Source organism: Leuciscus leuciscus (assembly GCF_965113295.1).
Source record: "Leuciscus leuciscus genome assembly, chromosome: 25".
NCBI classification, from domain to species: domain Eukaryota; kingdom Metazoa; phylum Chordata; class Actinopteri; order Cypriniformes; family Leuciscidae; genus Leuciscus; species Leuciscus leuciscus.
In genome coordinates this window covers 9,986,872-10,009,009 of record NC_138724.1, presented here as the reverse complement: position 1 = coordinate 10,009,009, position 22,138 = coordinate 9,986,872, and the positions used below count along the sequence as shown (strand labels likewise).

The window sequence follows — 22,138 nt, the reverse complement described above, 5'->3', positions numbered from 1 at the left end:
ACTGTGGTACATGCGAGTGGGGTGCGGCAGAACCAGGCGATGGACTGATTGGCTGGTGACGATCAGAATGAGGACGTTGTTAAGGGTCTCTTGTATATAAACTCCTCCAGGCAGCAAGAGGCAGTGTGGGATACGCAAGCGGACAGCATTATTCAGAAGATTAGTGTCCAGCGACTGCTCGACAAACTGAACAGTGTCACCTGAAGTGGACCTGGAAGACAGGAGACATCCTAATGTGTAAATACTAAAAGGATAAACAAATTTATTTATGTTAACAGAGGAAGTCAGTGATATTGGGACTGTATAAAATAAATGTAGAGATACTGTACACCCCCCCGTAGAGATCATTTCATTTTCATAAACATGCACAAATTCATTTAACAATGTAACATTGTTAGAATAGCGTTACATCAGGGTAGAAAACATGCATATTGAATAATATCCTTTACATCATTACAATATAGGGCTCCACAATCAGTTGAAAAATATCAGATTACAATTATTGCTGCAGTGATTAATTCAAATGATAAATTACAACACTATTTACATCTACTCCCATTGTGTCCGTTTTGTATTTACAGCGTGTTTTTGGCAGCAGTTGAATATTGTAATAAAACCAAGACTAGGGCTGGGTATTGACACAGATTTCACAAATCAAATTGATTCCAATTCTTGATTTGATTTGATTCGTTTAGGCCCTGTCCACAGGCATTCAGTCGTTTCACGGCTGACATTTGCCTACACTGAATGCAAGCATCATGTTGTGTCAAAAGCAAAAATACATTCAAGTCCAACCCAAATGTTTAATGTCTCTATTTGCGGTAGTTTATATCCAGCTGGTCAATTTTGTGCATTCATTAGCCAGTGAAGTTGAATATTTAAAGCTATTGACGTAAGAAAGCAAATTGATATGTTCATGCAGCTGACAGAAAAAAACTAATCAGAAACGCATTCGATTTCAGATCTTTTTTTATCATCACTGCAATACATATTTGGTTATTTTGATTAGAATAACATCTAGTGTTCTATAATAATAGAAACAAATGAAGTGCAAGACTAGATATATATCATATACATTTATGTAATTTCAATGCTCTGGCCTTTGTGTAGATATTTAAATATGGCCATCTTTAAGCAGGACTGTTTGGATTTATATGAAATGGCAACACTTTACAATAAGATTCCATTAATAACATTAACTAAGGTTAATAAATGCTGTAGAATTAGTTAATTATTATTTCAACAATTACTAATACATTTTTAAATTAAGTTTTAATGTTTATTTGTTAACCTTAGTTAATGCACTGTGAACTATGAACTAACATGAATGATCAAGGTACAATTGTATTGCTCAAACAAAAAAATACTGTAAAAATGTATATTGTATAATCCATATAGCCTAGTTCATGTAAGCCATCTAATACATCCTTGTTTACAAATGGGATTTGCAAAGCGTTACCTATGAAATTTGCATTCATGTTTCTAGGTTATAGCTAAAGAAACACATTTGAACTAATATTTTAATGTTTAAATTACTTTCTTTAAAATTTGTTTTGTAGAACTTCTCATTTCAATATATTCATATTTATATATTTATTTTATTTAGCACATTTTTATGGTCCAGTACAGTTTTTTTTGTTTTTTTTTAATAAAGTTCAGCACTGTTTAAGTTGAACATTAAAAAACAGCAACAACAACTCTTCCTCTCCTCTAAATGGCGGCACCGTGGGTGGAAATGTGCAGATTAAGGGGTGGTAATATTATAATAAGATCCCCTTCCTACGTCACTAGGGGAGCGAAATCTGAGCGGCTCAAGAGTCAGACATTAGACATGAGTCATTCGATATGCAAGAACTGCAAAACAAAAGTTAAGTTCTCCGGCAAAACGACGAACCTCTCTCTGCATATGGCAAGACATCATCCAGACCAGCCAGCCCTGGTCGCAGCAGGTAGTAGCACACACCTGCCATCTCAAAAGCAGCCAACATTGCAATACCCAACCCTACAAGTAGGGTTGGGTATTGGTTGGGTTTTATCCGATACCAGTACCTACTCTGTATTTTTTAAACGGTTCCGGTGCTTAAACGGTTCTTGAACCGGTACTTAAGAAAACGAAACCGCACACACTTTATCAAAAAAATAATACCTGTGTGTGTGTCCAAACTGGACACAATATTAACTTAAATCTTTAAAGATTTTCTGATTTCTAATTAAATGAAAAATTGTGCCGTTTAATAGGCTACTGATGTAGCCTAAAACACTTAAGATAAAAATTTGTCTTCTCATATTATGACTTTTACTTTAAAACAGAGAAATATCTGACACTAAGCAGAAATATTTAACACACACAGTATAGCCTTATATAAATATACTTCATACGCAAGATTTGCAGTTGGCATTAAAATACTAGACTTACCATGTCCACCACGACACTGGCAGCTGAACTTGAACTTTCGTCAAGCATGTCAGAGGTTTTGGGTTCTAATCCGCATTCGTACAGTTTTTTTTTGTTGTCGTTTTAAAAAAAAAAAACGATTATGCTCATCAGTGGTTATATATCCAGCAGGGACACGTTTGTGTGCATTATATTTTGTGATTTCACTGGAACGAATAGAGAGTCTCCGCAACGTATTGAAGCGCGCGTCCGAGTGAAGACAGTGCGGTGTGCGCGAGCCACAAAAGAAAACACTATATCAGCGGCAACGAGCACTTTGATCACTTGATTTAAAAAAAAAACATTTCAGCGCTAGATTGTCTCTTATTTAACAAACGAACGAAATGAATGCTCTGCTGGTTAACTGGAGATGTTTTATTATTGGAACATTCGTGTCGCGAGATGTTTTATAAAAAAAAAAAAAAAAAAAAAAAAAAAAAAAGTCAGGCACCTAAAAGTTTCGTTCTTATAGAGAGCCTAAGTCCCTCCCCGCCGCTTCCGGCTCATGGGACCTTATTTCGGAAAAAATATGTATGGTAGTCAATGGCGAGAGACAACTTAATCTTTTTATTCCGTCTGAACCATGCCCTGAATTACACATATGATGTTTGTCAATTTAAAAGATAATTATGAAAGTCAAGAAAGTCGCAGTTTGTCATAAAACAGAAGAGTAACATTTAGTTTTGTGAGAAAATCGCTCAATGAACTACATCTCTCATCTCGCATTATGTACGTATGTGTGCAGTCTGGTACAAAACACTCAGGAATGACGGCGTAACGTTACGATTATAACTTAAGTCTTATAACGCAAGACTATAGAAAAAAATGACGTTAGCTTCAGTAAAGTTAGCTTCATTCATTGAGAGAAAAGGTATGACGTCACATGTGCGCCTTTTGGGTTTGTAGTCTCTGTAATTACGTATTTTCACAGTCTTATACCTCAACAGTTTTACATCAAACTGCGACTTTCTTGACTTTAAAATGTATCTTTTAAATTGACAAACATCATGTGTGTAATTCATAGGACTGTACTCAACCAAAGGAAATCTTGGTCGACTGAAGTCCTGAAATTTTCGACTAAAAATCGACAAAAAAAAAAAAAAAAAAAAAAAAAAAACGTTTAATTAGATGCGCACTGTGCGCAGTACTTGGTAGCCTTGTTGTCCGCCTAAATTAATTATAAATAAACATAAAAAACTAGTAGGCTATTTGCAGTATATTAAATCGTTTTTGGCCTAATTATTTTGCACTGAAATGAGTCTGACACTCGAGTCTGTCGGCTCTGACAGCGTTGCATCACGTGCACCTGCGCAATATCATAGCTTATGATTTCCGAAAATAGTACTATGTTGTCAACTAGTGATATCATCACAAGAACTGTTGAGGAATATGTAACATAATTTAGACAATTATTTTTGTCATATATTATAATAATAAGTTATAACTGTCAGACACTATCATTTCACCGTGCATGTCCTCGCACCGAGCGAGGCTGAACATGAGCTCAGCTTCGCAGCTGAGACACGAATAGACTATTAACTTAAAGCTTTTACTCTTAATAAACACAAAAGGCACGTCCACTTTAATAAAAAAATAATATTTATTAAACAAACCAGATCAAGAGCAGAAACGAAAGTGCATAACTGAAAAATAAAGCATCCTAGGCTCAAAACTAACACAACCAACAGCACAGCGCAATTGCGCATTAGGCTCCAAATAAAAAATAAAAAAGTTAGGTTATCACACTAAAACATTGAAATATGCAAATTCTGATATGTTCATATAGCCTACTCAAAACAGACAGGGCAAGCTAACGCAGACAAGTGAGCTTACCACTTTTAGATATGTCATGTTTGTCGTCGAGCTGTGGAAAACTGTTGCTTGCAAACTTTGCATTCAACCTTTTTCCTGTTATCAATTTTAACAAAATGCTGCCACACTGTCGATTTCTTTGTTGTTGACATGTTAGAAGAGGACTGACTATTAAACGCTCTCACAATTAAATAAATAATATTCAGCATCAAACCTTCTATAGTTATCGCTCTCTCTTGGGTTGGGCTAATCCAAAAAAGGTGAAAACAAGGGGGGTGTTCTGAAGACAGACTGTTACAGTGAAAGGGTACTCTGAAAACACCCCCATTAGCAGTTAGTGCTTTCCTCCTGATGAAATGAGCGCGCCTCAGCGCGGCAAAACTGATGAAATGAACGCGGCAAAAAATCGACCAATCAGAATTTTGGTCGAACCAGAACGTATCGACCAATTAATCGACTGGGACAGTACAGCCCTAGTAATTCAGGGCACAATTCAAACGAGATCAAAATATTTGTTGTCTCTCGCCATTGACTACCATACAATATTTTTCCGAAATAAGGTCCCATGTTGGTCTACCAGAAGGGGAGGGACTTAGGCTCTCTATTTGGTCTCGTTATTACCGTTTACGTCAGAACAGTTTCCCTATTGGAACCGGTTTTCGGTACCCAACCCTACATATAAGGCATTGCATGGTCTGGCCCCTCAGTATCAGTCTGCGCTTTTAACTTTATGCACACCCAAGTGTCAAACTACGCTCCTCACAAGCTGGTCATATCGCTCCGTGCACAATATGGCGGCCGCTTGCGTTCGAGCTTGAGTGTGTGGGCCAGTACTTCCGGTGAAAACTTCCGGTGATCTGACAGCGAGAGCGGGAGACAGCGAGAGCGAGAGACAACAGCGACCGAGTTCCATTACCACAGAGATATTTTTTCTCAATGAGTGTTTTTAGGATTCAAGAGAGGCGACTTGCCTTTCAGAGGGTGACAGCCTCAGCACTTCATCGCTGTGTGCCGTTATGTACCGTTATGTACCGTTTCGTCACGTTACAACAGAGAAGTCAGCGTTCATGCGTTCCCCGTTGTAGCTGCGGTATGGGCATGAGTGGATGCAGAAGATCCGGAGGGATGACTTCAACCCAACCAAATTTTTAAATGCATATCATTTTCTGTGTATTTCACCTGTGCGTTTCTATGCTTTCTATTACTGCATTTATTTTGTGCAAGTGAGATGAGTAAAGATCCGAAACCGGAAGTGTCTACCCACACACTCGCTGATCCGAAATCCAAAATGGCGGCCACATGCAACTAGCCGATTGGCAGTCCCACAGACTCGGTTGCGTACTGTAGGGGGCAGGGCTTTCTCATCCTACGCTCCTAGGCTTTGGAATATATCAGAGATGCACAGACTAAGAATTTTTAAATCTCATTTAAAAACACTTTTTAGGTTAGCTTTTACTTGTTCTATTATGTAAAGCGCCTTGAGAAGATGCTTTAAAGGTCCCATTGCATGAAAATTTCACGTTATGAGGTTTTTTAACCTTAATATGAGTTTCCCTAGCCTGCCTATGGTCCCCCAGTGGCTAGACGTTTTGATGGGTGTAAACCAAGCCCTGGGTATTTTTGAGAAAATGAAAGCTCAGACGGGCAAATCTAGAAATGTTCCCCTTATGTCGTCATAAGGGGAAAGGTCACCTCCCCTTTCTCTTCTTTGCCCGCAAAGAGAATTTGGCCTGCCCATGAGAAAATGAGCTGCACGAGCGTGATATTGTTTTTTCCTCGAGAGACATCATGGCTTGCAAACGAGCGAAGCATGGCAGTTGCTCAGTGTTTGGATGTACAAACGAACACAAAATTCTTTTTTTGGTTCCTTCATCCGAGCCTCTGAAGAACCAGTGGGTTATGTGAATTTCTGATGTGTAATTGTTCAAGTTCAGACAGATAATCTTTCTCTCAAAGTCGTTCAATACTGTTTATGCATCAGTAAATCAAGCCAGTGACTAAACGATCAACATCACGTCGTTTCTCTTAGTAGGATGAAAATAATCTTCCTTAAACTGTGATTAATATATATACAGAAAGCGATCAAAGAACAATCCCTTTCCAATCGCCCAAGCTGTCAATCACACAGCGCAAGTTTATCTGGACACTTGCCAAAACTCGTTATGAAATCAATGACGCTGTTACGCTGCACAACGAAGCTCTTACTGTACTTACCTCATGTTTGCATTGGTGAAAGCATTAATGAGACTACAGAAACTACGTTGCAATGATAAGACCTTCATTCACGTGATCAACAGGCTGTCGTCAATGCTCATCACTGCAACCTTTTATGTGATGGGAATAGATCTAAATACTTAAACTTCTCACGATTCGTTAATCCCGATAGCTGTAATAGTAAAAACGTATAATAGCTGTAATAGTAAAAGTATTTGAGAGAGTTCCACATGTAATGCTATATATTTCATATGCAAGCATGTCAGCCAATCACAGCAGTGGGCGTTTAAACTGAAGTTTCACAGCAGACACGTCCCTTCAAACAGAGTGTTCAAATCAGAGGCTAAAATCAGGCTAGGAAAAATGCCTTTTATTTCTAAATTAGAACAACTTTTGATCTAAAAAACATACTAACATTATAAGGGCACCCAGGAAACATTCTAAAATAATAAATTAATCCATGGAATGGGACCTTTAAAGGCACTATATAAAAATAAAGTTATTATTAGGGATCGATCGATATGGATTTTTTCGTGCCGATACCGATTTTTTGTCATCAGCCTTAGCCGATGACCGATACGGGCTGCCGATTTTCTTGGTCCGATATTTGGAGCCGATACTGCTTTAGTCTTGAGACTGAATTCATTAGTTTTAAACGTGTTTGAATTAATGATTAACATTAGTTTTTTTTATAAATAGACTGGAACATGTTATTCTGTGTAGTTGTCTGATATATGTAATCGTGATCTCCATTTTAAACAAAACAAAAACGATTTTAAACCAAATAGATTCTCAGTTTATTATGAATTAGGGACTGTTCACATATCGCGTCTAAAAAAGTGTGGAAAGCACGGCCGCGCCGCTTTCTCCTTTCTACAAGAGCTTGCGCTCCCGTGGCGTCTGTCGTTGCTATGCAACCATGAACTGCGCTCTCCATGATGACGAGGAAGTAAGGATTAATTTCTAGCCCTTTACGACTACATATATTTATGGAGATGAGAAATAAAAACCCACCCTGTCCAGCTATGATCAGCTGTTCGGTCGAGCTTTCGATGTTGTCATGGAAAGGTCAGTTGTTTTTTGTCACATGACCTGCGTGCGCTTGCAGCATTCTGAAAAGTTTAGATGTTTTCATCTCACCACGGCATAGGAGCGCCTGGACAAACGAGCGCGCTGCATCGCATGCGTGTCGCAACCGCGTCGCTTCTTTTATGAGGAGAAGTAAGGATTAATTTATTTCTAGCCCTTTACGACTACATATATTTATGGAGATGAGAAATAAAAACCTGGAGCGCCTGGACAAACGAGCGCGCTGCATCGCATGCGTGTCGCAACCGCGTCGCTTCTTTTATGAGCACACGTCCAAACTTCAGCCAGGTGGTCGGTGAATAAAACTCCCACAAATATCACGGAATCACGGAACAACGTCGACTCGGCATTATTTAATCCTATGACCAGTGTTCGTAACAGCTGCCGTATGCATATGGATAGCCTCAAACTTAGCTATTTGCAGCTCCCTAAATACAATGACAAGCAGTTTTATAGATGAGGCATTCGCATTTTCCATTTGGACCCACAAACTTGCTTAGCTATAGTTGAACGCACATACAGTATAGAGCAATGTGTTTCCACTTTCAAAGTTTATGGTAATATTTCAGCTAAGTCAAACAGTCAAAAGATGCTTTGAAAGTTTAAACCTTACAGTTGTCTTGAAGAGGCTTCCAGCACTCTGCTAGTGTGGGAGGGGCAGTGCATGGGCTGCACGTGAACTGCAGCGTCTCCAGCAACACAGAGCTGCCTGCGGACGCCTGTCTGTAAATAATGCCGGGAAAAAACTATCGGCGAACGCAGCAGCCACGTACAACCCGCAAATATCGGCCCGATATATCGGTAGATCACTAATTATTATTACTTGGCCTTCCTGAGCATAAGTCGATGACTGATGTCTGCACGAGGTGGAACAACGCACGACATGTTGGGGCGATTCATAGAACAACAGCCCGCAATTTGCGCTGCATTACTGTCAACTGAGGTGTGAAAAAAATGCCAAAGATCTGTGGACATTAACAGAAGCAGACATAACCTGTGCTGAAGATGAAATAAATGCACTGAAGTCACTTAAATTGGCAACTCACGTTATGTCCGAGGAGAAGACCCCTAGGGTGTCTATTATCACACAGTTACATGCTCAGTTAAGTCATGGCACTCAAATTGAAACCACCGAGTCGGCCGAAACCAAAACCACTCACGAGTTATTGAGTGCAATAACTGCCGCGTCACTCGGCAGAGATGCGGGGCATAAAGATCGCTGTGACTAGAGATCTGGAGAAGAGATAAGAGCGTGAATGACCTCAGCATTGGCTCCGCGCTTTAAAGCACTGCCCTTTTTGAAGGAGGAGAAAAGACAGGGGGTCTGCACCAAAATGGCAATGGAGGCATCACAGATTTCACTTGCAATGGTGAGTTGACTGTAAGAAAACCAAGTTAGTTAAATGTTTATTATATCAGCTAGCAGAGGTGGAAAGTAACGAATTACATTTACTCGCGTTACGTGATTGAGTAGTTTTTTTGTGTAATTCTACTTTAAGTAGTTTTTAAAATCTGTAATTTTACTTTTACTTAAGTACGTTTTGATTGAAATATTGTACTTCGGTACATTTTAAAACATATCCGTTACGGAGTAAAAAAATAACTAAAATAACTAATAATACAAGGGAGGGAAAATCGCGTTCCGGAAACTACTGCAAGGGCGGGAGAACAAATATGCAAAAGAAAAAAAGTGATGTAACACCGTCGAAAGCGAACCATTGTCAGTATGGGCAATATTTGGATGTGCAGTAAACGACTGAGAGTGGTTGTCCTCGAGGATAGATATACAATTTGCAAAAAATTTGGATGCAAAGTGTCTGAAAAAGGAGGAAACACATAGAACACCATCCCTCTGCGTGGATAAAGGTATGTCCCGTTTATATTTAGATGCAGAGGGAATCCAGTAATGCAAATTGAATTTACAGTACAGGTACTTGCACACCGATTCCAAAATTTTCGTATGCTTTTTTTCATATTCGTCATTCAGTAGCTATGAATTGTCAAAACACCACTGAAAATGCTTGCTACGGATGCGAAAAACGCAGAAAATCAAGACGTGAGGATGTATTTATTTTTTAACATGCGAAAATTTCGGACGCGAATTTCGGATTAGTGTGCAAGGATGTCACGTAAAAGACGCAAACTGATGGATAAATAAATCGAAAGTAGAGCTGTGCACTAGGGGTTGTACCGACTAGTCGATTAGTCGACCTTAATGCAATGCCGTGACGCTTTAAGCTTGACGTCGACTAGTCGCGTTGATCATGTGACACTATGATTGTCACCATCAAGTGTGTGGAAATACTTCACTAAAGATGAAGCTTGTAAAAATGTCACTTGGAAAGTAAGTCTGTCCTGAAGTACAACAAAAGTACAAGTGCAATGCACACTCATCTGAAAAGGCATCCGCTAATGTTAAGTGAGGAATGCAAATCATCTCGACAGCAGTAAATTTACCCTTCGCAGGGAGTTTGATTGACAGGCGATCTGACCAATCATAATCCGCCATTTCTGTCCGACAAAGCAGTCAGGAGAGTTAGTAGATTAACGTTGGAGGATTTGAACTTGAATAACGGAGTGTACTGACGTCTTTCTGCAGTTAAAACAACATTCCTTCTTATGTATATTCATGTTTATTTGATGCTATAAATTAACTAGAAGGAAGAGATGATTGGTTCACGAGCAGCTTTAAGAGGCTCTACAGCGATCTGCCACAACACATTAAAGAGCCACAAAACGGTATTTATTGTTTAAATTTCTTTATAAAATGACCAAATATGAAAGTTGAGACTTTGTTTACATATTAAAAGTAACCTGCTCTGTCCTGTCTGTCAGCACGTTGTCAGTGTCCTCTCTGCTCCGCCATGTATATTTCACTGTGTCGGACATAGCAACAGTAACTAAAGGGGGAGGGTCTTTGCGAACGGTCAATTAGAAACTTCACTAAACATGCAAACCATGATCGAAAAGTAAAAACTGTGAATGAGCAGGACTGTGACAGTGAGTAGGCTTACTTACAGCCCATCTTGCATAAATGGCATTGTTATGCCAACATAATGCATCACTAAAAAATTTTTGCACTAAAACGGGAGTTATTGTTGCATTGTTACCGTTAAGTTGCAACATATTATGAACTGTATGTCAGCATCTGTATCATTTTCTGCTAATAAATAGCAAATTGGGGCATGTTGCAAAGCAGTCCCATCTCTTGTGTTTTTATGAATGACGTGAGTGACTAGTCAACGTCGACTCGACTTTGATGTCATAACAGTCGACTTAAAAAAATCTGAAGTCGTTCAACCCCTACTGTGCACACAGACCACCAGGAAAATAAGTATTTGAACACCCTGCTATTTTGCAAGTTCTCCCACTTGGAAATCATGGAGGGGTCTGAAATTGTCATCGTAGGTGCATGTCCACTGTGAGAGACATAATCTAAAAAAAAAAATCCAGAAATCACAATATATGATTTAACTATTTATTTGTATGATACAGCTGCAAATAAGTATTTGAACACCTGTCTATCAGCTAGAATTCTGACACTCAAAGACCTGTTAGTCTGCCTTTAAAATGTCCACCTCCACTCCATTTATTATCCTAAATTAGATGCACCTGTTTGAGGTCGTTAGCTGCATAAAGACACCTGTCCACCCCATACAATCAGTAAGAATCCAACTACTAACATGGCCAAGACCAAAGAGCTGTCCAAAATTGTACACCTCCACAAGGCTAGAAAGGGCTACGGGGAAATTGCCAAGCAGCTTGGTGAAAAAAGGTCCACTGTTGGAGCAATCATTAGAAAATGGAAGAAGCTAAACATGACTGTCAATCTCCCTCGGACTGGGGCTCCATGCAAGATCTCACCTCGTGGGGTCTCAATGATCCTAAGAAAGGTGAGAAATCAGCCCAGAACTACACGGGAGGAGCTGGTCAATGACCTGAAAAGAGCTGGGACCACCGTTTCCAAGGTTACTGTTGGTAATACACTAAGACGTCATGGTTTGAAATCATGCATGGCACGGAAGGTTCCCCTGCTTAAACCAGCACATGTCAAGGCCCGTCTTAAGTTTGCCAATGACCATTTGGATGATCCAGAGGAGTCATGGGAGAAAGTCATGTGGTCAGATGAGACCAAAATAGAACTTTTTGGTCATAATTCCACTAAACGTGTTTGGAGGAAGAAGAATGATGAGTACCATCCCAAGAACACCATCCCTACTGTGAAGCATGGGGGTGTTTTTCTGCACATGGGACAGGGCGACTGCACTGTATTAAGGAGAGGATGACCGGGGCCATGTATTGCGAGATTTTGGGGAACAACCTCCTTCCCTCAGTTAGAGCATTGAAGATGGGTCGAGGCTGGGTCTTCCAACATGACAATGACCCGAAGCACACAGCCAGGATAACCAAGGAGTGGCTCTGTAAGAAGCATATCAAGGTTCTGGCGTGGCCTGGCCAGTCTCCAGACCTAAACCCAATAGAGAATCTTTGGAGGGAGCTCAAACTCCGTGTTTCTCAGCGACAGCCCAGAAACCTGACTGATCTAGGGAAGATCTGTGTGGAGGAGTGGGATAAAATCCCTCCTGCAGTGTGTGCAAACCTGGTGAAAAACTACAGGATGTTTTACCTCTGTAATTGCAAACAAAGTCTACTGTACCAAATATTAACATTGATTTTCTCAGGTGTTCAAATACTTATTTGCAGCTGTATCATACAAATAAATAGTTTAAAAAATCATACATTGTGATTTCTGGATTTTTTTTTTTAGATTATGTCTCTCACAGTGGACAGGCACCTACGATGACAATTTCAGACCCCTCCATGATTTCTAAGTGGGAGAACTTGCAAAATAGCAGGGTGTTCAAATACTTATTTTCCTCACTGTAAGTGTTTAATTGAGATAAGTTTATAATAACTTTGCTTTTCATTTATTACTTAAAGCTCAGTTGAAGTTTTTCGATAGCTACTACATTAAAAACTACTAGCCTAACTGATAAAGTTCACACATTATTTAAAACAAGTGAACAGTTAGTAATAAAATAAGAACAAATACACAAATTACAAGCAGAGATGAATACTAAAAAAAAGTTTACAAAGTCTAACAGTATATTCAGGTACAGAAATTAATAATTAAACTTAAATGTAAAATAACACTATTTGTCACTGTATAAATTAAATATAATCTTTGTTAAAGCTGTATTTTATTGTTTTATTTATATCAATGACAGAAAACGGTACATAATATTAAGTGTGTGCTGTCACTTTAAGACTGCACGGACCGAAAAAAAAAACGGACAAATATCCGTTTCTTTCTCAGCTGTTCACATATAACATAAACGAGAGAATACTTGTCGAGACGGTCATTTAGACCGGTATTTTGACAATTTTGTGTTTATGTGTCCGTTCGAGCGCTGTCTGAAATGCACCTCTCTCTGTGTGTGTGTGTGTGTGTGTGGCTGTGCGCACAGATAACACACGAGTCCCGATTTTCGGCTCTTCTTCCGCGATTAAAATTGTTTAAATGTGTAAATTGGCAAGTCAATACACGTCCAAATTATGAACTTTCCCTCTATGATGGTTAAATTTAGCAGTTAATCCGGGAATCACATGCGTGCCGAACCAAATCTAGTGCGATCCGTTCCACCCCTAGCGCGTTATCTCATTGAATATCATTGGCAGAATCGTAGAAATGCAGGATTAAGATCGCGTTGAATCGAGATCGAGATCTTTTAACGATTAATCGTGCAGCTCTAAAATTAGCATTTTCATCATTTTATTTGAGAAAAACCATTGTCAAATACACTCTGGAACAGGTCTTCACTACAACCCGTCAAAATAAAAGTTTGGTTTAAATAGGAGAAATTTGAAAGAAATATATTATTGTAGACCTACAATAGAAAGCACTTCTCAGAATAATAACAATAAATAAGACAATTTATTAAAATATTATTTAAGGGATATTTTTTGTCCATGATTTAATTTAATACATTTGTTTTGCAGCACTTCCCACAAAAATAAAAGGATAAAAGTTAAAATTTTCATTTGATTACCACCGTTTTTGATAATATATTTGTATGTATTCATAAAAAGAAAACAATAGTTTTCTGAATAAAATACATTTCATAGGACTCTTATTCTTAAACATTTTAATAAATTAATGTTAAAAATAAGTTTCTGATTATTATCAATTATTGAATTTAGTTGATTAGACAAGTTTTATTGAAATTTTAATAAACAAAACAAACCAAATGGTTTTCGAGTTTGTTATAATAAAAGCGTTTGTTCAACCCCCAAAAAACCTGTTTTCATTCATTTAACTGTCATTTTATGTGATGATAATAATAATAACAACCATAATTTAATAATACCGTTTATTTATTTATTTAATAATTGATTAATACTGTAAACCATGATAATTTCTGAAATGGTTATAGAGAGCCTAAGTCCCTCCCCTCCGCTTCCGGCTAATGGGACCTTATTTTGGAAAAAATTTGTATGGTAGTCAATGGCGAGAGACAACTTATCTTTTTATTCCGTCTGAACTGTGCCCTTAATTACACATATGATGTTTGTCAATTTAAAAGATAATTATGAAAGTCAAGAAAGTCGCAGTTTGACATAAAACAGAAGAGTAACATTTAGTTTTATGTGAAAATCGCTCAATGAACTACATCTCTCGTCTCACACTCTGTACGTCACCATCCGTTGCTCGTATGTGTGCAGTCTGGTACAAAACACTCAGGCATGACGGCGTAATGTTACGATTATAACGTAAGACTATAGAAAAAATGACAGACGTTAGCTTCAGTAAAGTTAGCTTCATTCATTGAGAGATGTGCGCCTTTTGGGTTTGTAGTCTTTGTAATTACGTATTTTCACAGTCTTATACCTCAACAGTTTTACATCAAACTGCGACTTTCTTGACTTTAAAATGTATCTTTTAAATTGACAAACATCATGTGTGTAATTCAGGGCACAATTCAAACAAGATCAAAATATTTTTTGTCTCTCGCCATTGACTACCATACAATATTTTTCCGAAATAAGGTCCCATGGTGGTCTCTATACTGTGAAAATCTACAACCTGGGAGAGAACCCCATCCCACCCCGTGGTTTAAAAAGTAACTCAGTTACTTTTACTCTGAGTAAATTTTAAATTAGCTACTTTTTACTTGAGTAGATATTTAGACCTGTAATTTGACCTGTACTTAAGTAAAATTTCATTGAAGTAATAGTACTTTTACTTGAGTAGAATATTTTAGTACTCTTTCCACCTCTGTCAGCTAGTTATATTATATTATACTACAGGGCCGTTGAATGCTTGAATCTGATTGGTTGACGAACGTTCTAAGGTGTGCATTATTTTCAGGGAAACGCACAGCTAAAGTAGTTCCAGGCAGGTCTTGACCGCACTACAGTTCCATATCACTTTGCGTAGACAACTGTAATAACGGAAAATAGGATACAATTCATAACAAGAAAAAGCATTTCGCCCCATGCGCTTGATCTGCAATTTTCAATGTCTAGCTTCACAATCAATAGAAACATGCAGTTTAATTTGAATAAATAAACCATAAAGTCCTATCTATAATCAATAGAAAATTAAACTGAATATAGGCTAAATAAATGGATAGTCCTGCAGCACGGATTTTTATTGCAGATAATTTAACAAATAATTAATTATTGATAGGCCTACTTGTTAAAAGAGCTTTGGGTTTCATTTATTTGGCTAGTCTACTGTCATCTGTCAATAATAGAAAAAAAAAAAGAATTAACGAATGAATTAAAACGAATTGAATTAATTAATAAATAATAATATTGACGCACATGCTTTTCTGTCTCATTATTGCAACATCTCTCTCTAATAACTGCATTAATGACTGCATAAAGCCGGGAACACACTTTAAGGCCGGTTATGAATGTAATTTGATACTTATGACTGATCATGCCCAAACGCGTGTTCAGCGCGTTCAGTCTGTGTTCAAAGTCGGTGTTTAAAATCTGCTGCAGTCGATGAAAACAGTCAGAGAATGTGTCAGCTAGTCGTGTGTCCCCAGCATTAGTCTGCTATCAGCGGCTCAAACCTCCGTTACTAACTCTGAAATGACGTTTTGGAATTAGCAACGGAGGCATGGGATTAGATGCGTAAGAAATTAGTCCTACATACAAGAGCGTTTTAATGACAAAAACTTTACAAACGTCTTGAAATACATAATCTGAACAATGTTTCGAGGTGTGGTAACTGTAGTATAAGCGGAATAATTGACTTCAGGCCGTTGAATTATTAGAAAAATAATGCACACCCGAGGTGTAACGGCCACTCCGCTTCGCGTCGTGACCGCATTACCACCTCGGGTGTGCATTATTTTTCTAATAATTCAACGGCCTGTCGTCAATTATTCCTTACATAATATATCCTCACTTCATTTTATAGATTCGTTTTTTTACTGCCTGTTTCTCTTGCTATCTGTAAAAATGATTTCTTTGCAGAATATCAACTCAATATATGTTCTACACTGCTGGACATATGACAGCTAAGAGGAGTGCTCTTAACCATGAGCATGTAGATCAATTGTTGTTTCTTACATCTGAAGATGTAATCGTTTTAAATTATTTCAACGTAATGATGAAATGACTTTGTTTGGTGCACATTCCAAGATCACATTGTTAAATACTAGGTGTTTAAAAGAGTTTGAGAAAACTAAGTTACATTTAAGTTGTTACAGTTTTTTGCTTTCATGGAATATGTTTTAAGTTTTATTTAGTCATTGAGAATTGTACCTCAATAACTGAAATGAAATTATAGTGACAGAGACTTTAAAAGCAGAAGGAAGAGCCATTCTAAGCTTTTTGTGACACTTTTTATTTCATTTAACTTCATTTTTTTATGACAAAACTAAAAGTTTAGTTATTAGAACTGTTATAACACTGGTAATTTCAATAAACAGATATTACTGTTACTAAACTAAATTTAAATTCCAAATTGATCCATATCGTGAATTTCCCGCATTATAAATGTGAGACCTGCGGGAATCATTCAAATTAGCCACAATACCCGCGACGAAATTCGAGCCCTGCTACTCTATAGGTACTCAAGATTAACATGAGATTGGCAAAAACTGTGTGTGTTATGTACCCTTTAATATTTTTGATCTGCCTGCTTTGATAACATTGTATGAGAACTGAACTGAGCTGGACGATGACATCACTGTTTTCTAGAGATAACTAATGATTTTTACAACGGAAATGAATCAATGCTGAACTTAAACTGGACAATGACTTGATTCTAGATCTGCTGTCCAGTAAAACAATCTTTGTTGCATTATTTTCCGGTTATCACTGTAAAGCTGCTTTGAAACAATCAGTATTGTAAAAAGCGCTATATAAATTAGGGACGCACGATATATCGAACACATATCGATATTGGCCTGCGACGTGAGCGCATTGTGGCGGAAAGAGTGCATCTACATTGTCAAGCCTTCATGACAAGCACAGTCAAGTTCGCTTGAGCATTCGTAGCATTTTGTGCCATTGTAAGTTGTAATATGTTTATTTTGTGTATAGATATGTATATATGATTAATCTCATATAGGATGTGTTTGGTTGAATTAATGAATGCAGTAAAGCATTTCATTGTACCGGTGATCATCTTTCGCTTTAGCAAGCGCAGCTCAAACAGCAATGCACATAAATAACTATGATTGGGACTGTCATATACATGACATTATAACAAGAACACTATTGTAATAAAACGTTGTGAATTCTTTAGGTTTAGTTGCATTCTTCAGCAACCATTGAGTTCATTACATTCATATAAGATGTGTTTTGTTTGAGTGCGTGTGTGTGACAGTGTATGTGCACGCTGTATGGTTGCAGCCACTGAGCTATGGCCTATAGCTTAATAATATTCATCGATCTAGCCTGTGACGTGGTTGTGTATGATTTGGCAATAGGGGACAGCCTATACGCTGGTGAAAATCCGGCCGACTCCCCGAATATTTTAAACATCTTTAAGTTATCAGGAGGTCCGGAGGTGCTCGTAACGTGCTCGGCTTGGCTCGCAATTCCTCTCACACACTGCGAGCTGTGACCATACGAGCATCAACGATTTCCACGCAATTTCATCCGAGATAAAAAAAAAAACATCTGCAAGCTCGTATGACAGCAAAAATCCGCACCGTGTACGCCCGGCTTAAGGGAGAGATGGATTTTTTTGCCTTTATTATTATTTTGGGCTGTATTGTTTGGTTATGGTGTTATGTTTCAAAAGGCAGCAATAAATAACACTTTCAAATCTAAGGAGTGTTCATGTGATTACATTGTTGTTAATTTAATGAATGCATAATAATTGTAGACTATAATCATACCAACAAAATCTATAATCATTGCATCCCTAAAACAGATTTACAAAGACGCACATACTGTAGAAAACACAAACGTTCAAATGCTCGCATGGCACATGAAAACAACATGACACCGAGTAAATGCAGGATTTAAAATTTTGGATGAACTAACCATTTACAGTTTGGGAATAGTCATTTTGACATGTTTTCTTGTGATTAGAACTGTGATTGATTGCATTGATCATCTGAAGCGCTTGCGCTGGAACGGCATGAAAGCACAAACATCAGAAGTATAGAAGTATGATTATTCAAAGAATTTTAGATGGTTTATTCTTCATTTGTGTAGTCCATTAATCGCGGGAGAGGCGGAACATAGCGAGAACCGTAAGAGTGTCTGTGTACTGTCTGTGTATTTGTGGGCCATGATAATAATAAAATTATAATAATAAAAAAGTTCAGTATCGCAAATTTTTTATCGAATCGTGACATGAGTATATCATACACCCCTAGCCAATATATCGGTTATCGGCTTTCAAATATAAAGAATTATCAGTTATCAGTAATGCTACAAACAATCAAGGTCTTAAAATACCCTTAGTCAAAACATATCAGGGTGTCTACAGATATAAAGTTAAATTTAAGACTTAAGACCTTTTTAATGCCACTTTGAATGAAATTTAAGACCAAACCTGTGATGGAAATACACATTATATTACATGCGTATATATTACACTGTAAAAAATTTCTAACCTCTCCAAGTCAAAATTTTCTAGTGACTGGTCACATCTACATTTTTTAATTGGCCCAAGTGCAATTCTTGTTGCAATAGTCTGTTAACATTGGCTCAATGAGAAATAATACGTCAGACTAATTGAAAAATTTAGATGTTATCAGTCACTAGAAATTTTTCACTTGGGGATGTATTTTTTTTTTTACAGTGTAGGGGTGTAACGGTTCACAAAATTCACGGTTCGGTTCGATACGATACACTTGTGTCACGGTACGGTTCAGTACGTTTTTGATACAGCATAAAGAAATAAATGCCAGAGAAATTTCCTTGATTTAATTTTTTTATTCTTTTTTATATTAAAACTAACATCATAAAGTATATTTTTTTTACTTTGAACAATTCTAGAGCTATACTTGACTCTTCTTAGGAGCATATAAAACAAAACAGCTCCTTGAAATGAAATGTCATATTGTAGTAGTTATAAACAAAGGTCTATTTTAGTTCAGATTAACATTTGAGGGCAGCAATTGTATTCATAATGTCAAAATAAAACCGACATAATGTTACATGAAGGCATTATAGCCTACTATTCCTGCCAAACTTCCATGGTTGCAGTTAGTGTTACTACAGTAAATCCATGGTGAATGTTGCAGATCTGTGGACACTGGATAGTTCATTCATGGCACAATTCTTCCAGGTTTCCACGTCAGAGCTGTTTGATCCGTTAATAATGGAGAAATGTGAATGTTTCTCACTAGATCTCGCAGCGATGTTATTACTTCTGTGGAGAATTCAAATGCTTTCTTTACTCTTATTAGCGCTGTGTAGTAACAGTGTCGCATGATCACGATCGGCTCGCGCTGCACAGGTCCAAACTGATAAACGGTCCTTCAACCACACAATAACGAGCAGTTTCGTTCCGCTTGCATTACGTTTGCCATTTGATGTTGGGCAATGTTGTGGTCGCGCCGGCGTCTCTTACATTATGAGCGCGCTTGCCACGTGCAACGTGCCTACATTTGAAATAACGAAACAGCGTTACCAAAAAAAGCCTACATTATCATTATCAATAGCTGTTTATGTAATAAAATCTGAATCATTCTCGCGATTCGATGCTTCACTGGTTATTTGACGGACATTAGGTCCGTCAGACTGGAGAAATTTTAGCGGTAACGTGACCAGAAATATTTAAGACCTACCGAATCTGAATTTAAGACATTTTAATACTTTTTAAGGCCTTTTATTAGGAAAACTTTATTTAAGACATTTTAAGACTTTTTAAGGACCCGCGGCCACCCTGCATATCTAAAGGAAACAATTTGATCTTAAGCCCGGGACACACCAAACTGACACCAAAGAACTAGCGCTGATGTTGTTGCCTCGCATCAGGGGAAAAAGCTGCACTTGAACACAGCGAGAGAACTACAGCCGACTGTCAGCTAGAATGAGCGTTCTGCACCTGCGTGTAAATGAGACAACTGTCTATTTCTGCAGATATATTCATCTATATTCGTCATTCAAAAAGGGAAACCAACGCTGCAGATACACAAACCATAAACAAAGCAGTGTGTGCTTACCGTTTTGAATATCAATCCTGCTAAACAATTTCTTTATTCCACTCCGCTCATGTTACTATTGAAATATTGAATATATGGCTGACCGTCGGCTTGGTGTGTCCCGGGCTTTAGCCTACATGTCTTAAAACAGAATTAAAACATTACTTAAAACATTTTGGCACACTAAACTGCACTGTGATCTGCTGTTTAACCAATAACGTCACACAATTTTGATTGCAATAATAATAATAAAGTACAGACTCAAGGACACTTTAGTATATATATCTAATGTTGTTCCAGGCACTCTTACCTAATCCAAGTTTCTGAACATGATGAGGGAGATAATTTCTAAGAAGGTGAATCACTTTTTATTTGATGGAGAAACTACAATATAGGCAAAAGCATTAAGTTACTGTATCAAAAGAGAGGCTGAAAGAGTTACATAAACCTCAACATCATTCAAACGAGTGAAAAGCGCTCACCAGTGGATGAATCTGTTGCTGGTGACTGAGAGGAGTTTCCCACTGTCCTCATAAGAGAATCCACCAGCACTGTCTGCATACTTAACACCGCCAGAGTTCACCCCAACACCTGCTGGACACATACAAACACTTCAATGAGTGAGTGGATTTATATTTCTCATCATATAAAAAACGCTTAGGCATATAAATTGTTTTCAGTGTTTAAATGCCAAAAAAGTGACAAATCCTCTTCAAAATGTGTTTAAGTTACATATGCATACACACCTAACATATTTAAGTGTGACACACTTTTAAACAAGTTTATTGATACTTAACATCATTATATTGTAATCTAGCGCGGGTTTGGTCCTTCTGCAAAAAGAATCTCCTAACGACACGTTGAGACTTTTGCCCTCTAAATTAGAGATAAGTTATGTAGTAAAACCCTTCAAAAAACACAAACACAAACACACACACACACACACACACACACACACACACACACACACACACACACACACACACACACACACACACACACAATATTGATTTATGTGATCGTTATACAATTTGACCCTCAACACCAGTTGTGAGTCTGCCATGGCGTCACACACGAGCTGCTAACACTAAAGCCACCATTTAATCGCTCAGCCTATTTTAACGCAAATCTGATTGAAAATGCCGTGTCTACAACAGTTTAATATTAAAAGGAGTTACCTAGATTCAGTGTTATCTGTCTGAATCGTGAGACAGTTTCCCTTTCAAATCCGCAGATCTCAATGTAACTCCTCTCCAGAACACCCGCCATCTTCACGCGCTGCACGCTGGGACTGAGCTCGCGCTTCCGCCTTTCAAAACCTTAAAGGGCCAGTAAACTACAGTTTCTTCAATCCTAACGTTACAATCTATTTTTTTACAGTATATGGTTACAATCACCATGGAATCAAAATGTACAATACTTTTTAATGGAATATTGAATTATTTATTTTAAAAAATGTACCCGTGCGTGCACATGATTTATTTTATTTTATTTTTTTATTCGTAATACATATATATAACTTTTTAAAATATACTGGTACTTATTCATTAGATACTACCTATTAAATAGATACTACCTTTTCATCAGATAATAGTACTTATTTCGATAGTGAAATTATTTTGAAAGTTAATATTTTGAACTATTCAGTTTTGACTAGTACATATTTTGTACACTATAGTTGTTCATTAGGTACTAGTACTTATTTTTTTAGATACTAGTACTTTGCATTAGATACTAGTACTTTTTTATTAGATACTTGTACCTATTTAATATTTACTAGTATTTATTTGTTACGCATTTATTCATAAGATACTAGTATTCTTATTTATTAGATATTAGTACTTATTCAGTAGATTTCCGTACCTATTAAATAGATGCTAGTGCTTATTCATTAGCTAGTACTTATTCAATAGATACTAGTACACATTTATTAGATACTATTTTTCCAAATGTTAGTTTG

General features: G+C 37.4%; 1 protein-coding gene across 2 annotated transcripts in view; it reads right to left on the bottom strand.

Annotated features, from left to right (window-relative positions):
* nup160 (nucleoporin 160) overlaps window positions 1-21,461 on the bottom strand; it is a 129,873-nt gene extending 108,412 nt beyond the window's left edge. Inside the window, exons 1-3 of one of the 2 annotated variants that reach the window (XM_082160408.1) lie at window positions 21,357-21,461; window positions 20,661-20,772; window positions 1-211 (exon numbers count right to left, since the gene is read on the bottom strand). In XM_082160408.1, the coding sequence (XP_082016534.1) occupies window positions 1-211; window positions 20,661-20,772; window positions 21,357-21,447 (414 nt within the window). In that variant the 5' untranslated portion in view covers window positions 21,448-21,461. The remainder of the gene's footprint in view (window positions 212-20,660; window positions 20,773-21,356) is intronic. The other variant, XM_082160409.1, reaches the window with a different exon arrangement.
* Between the last annotated feature and the right edge of the window lie 677 nt (window positions 21,462-22,138).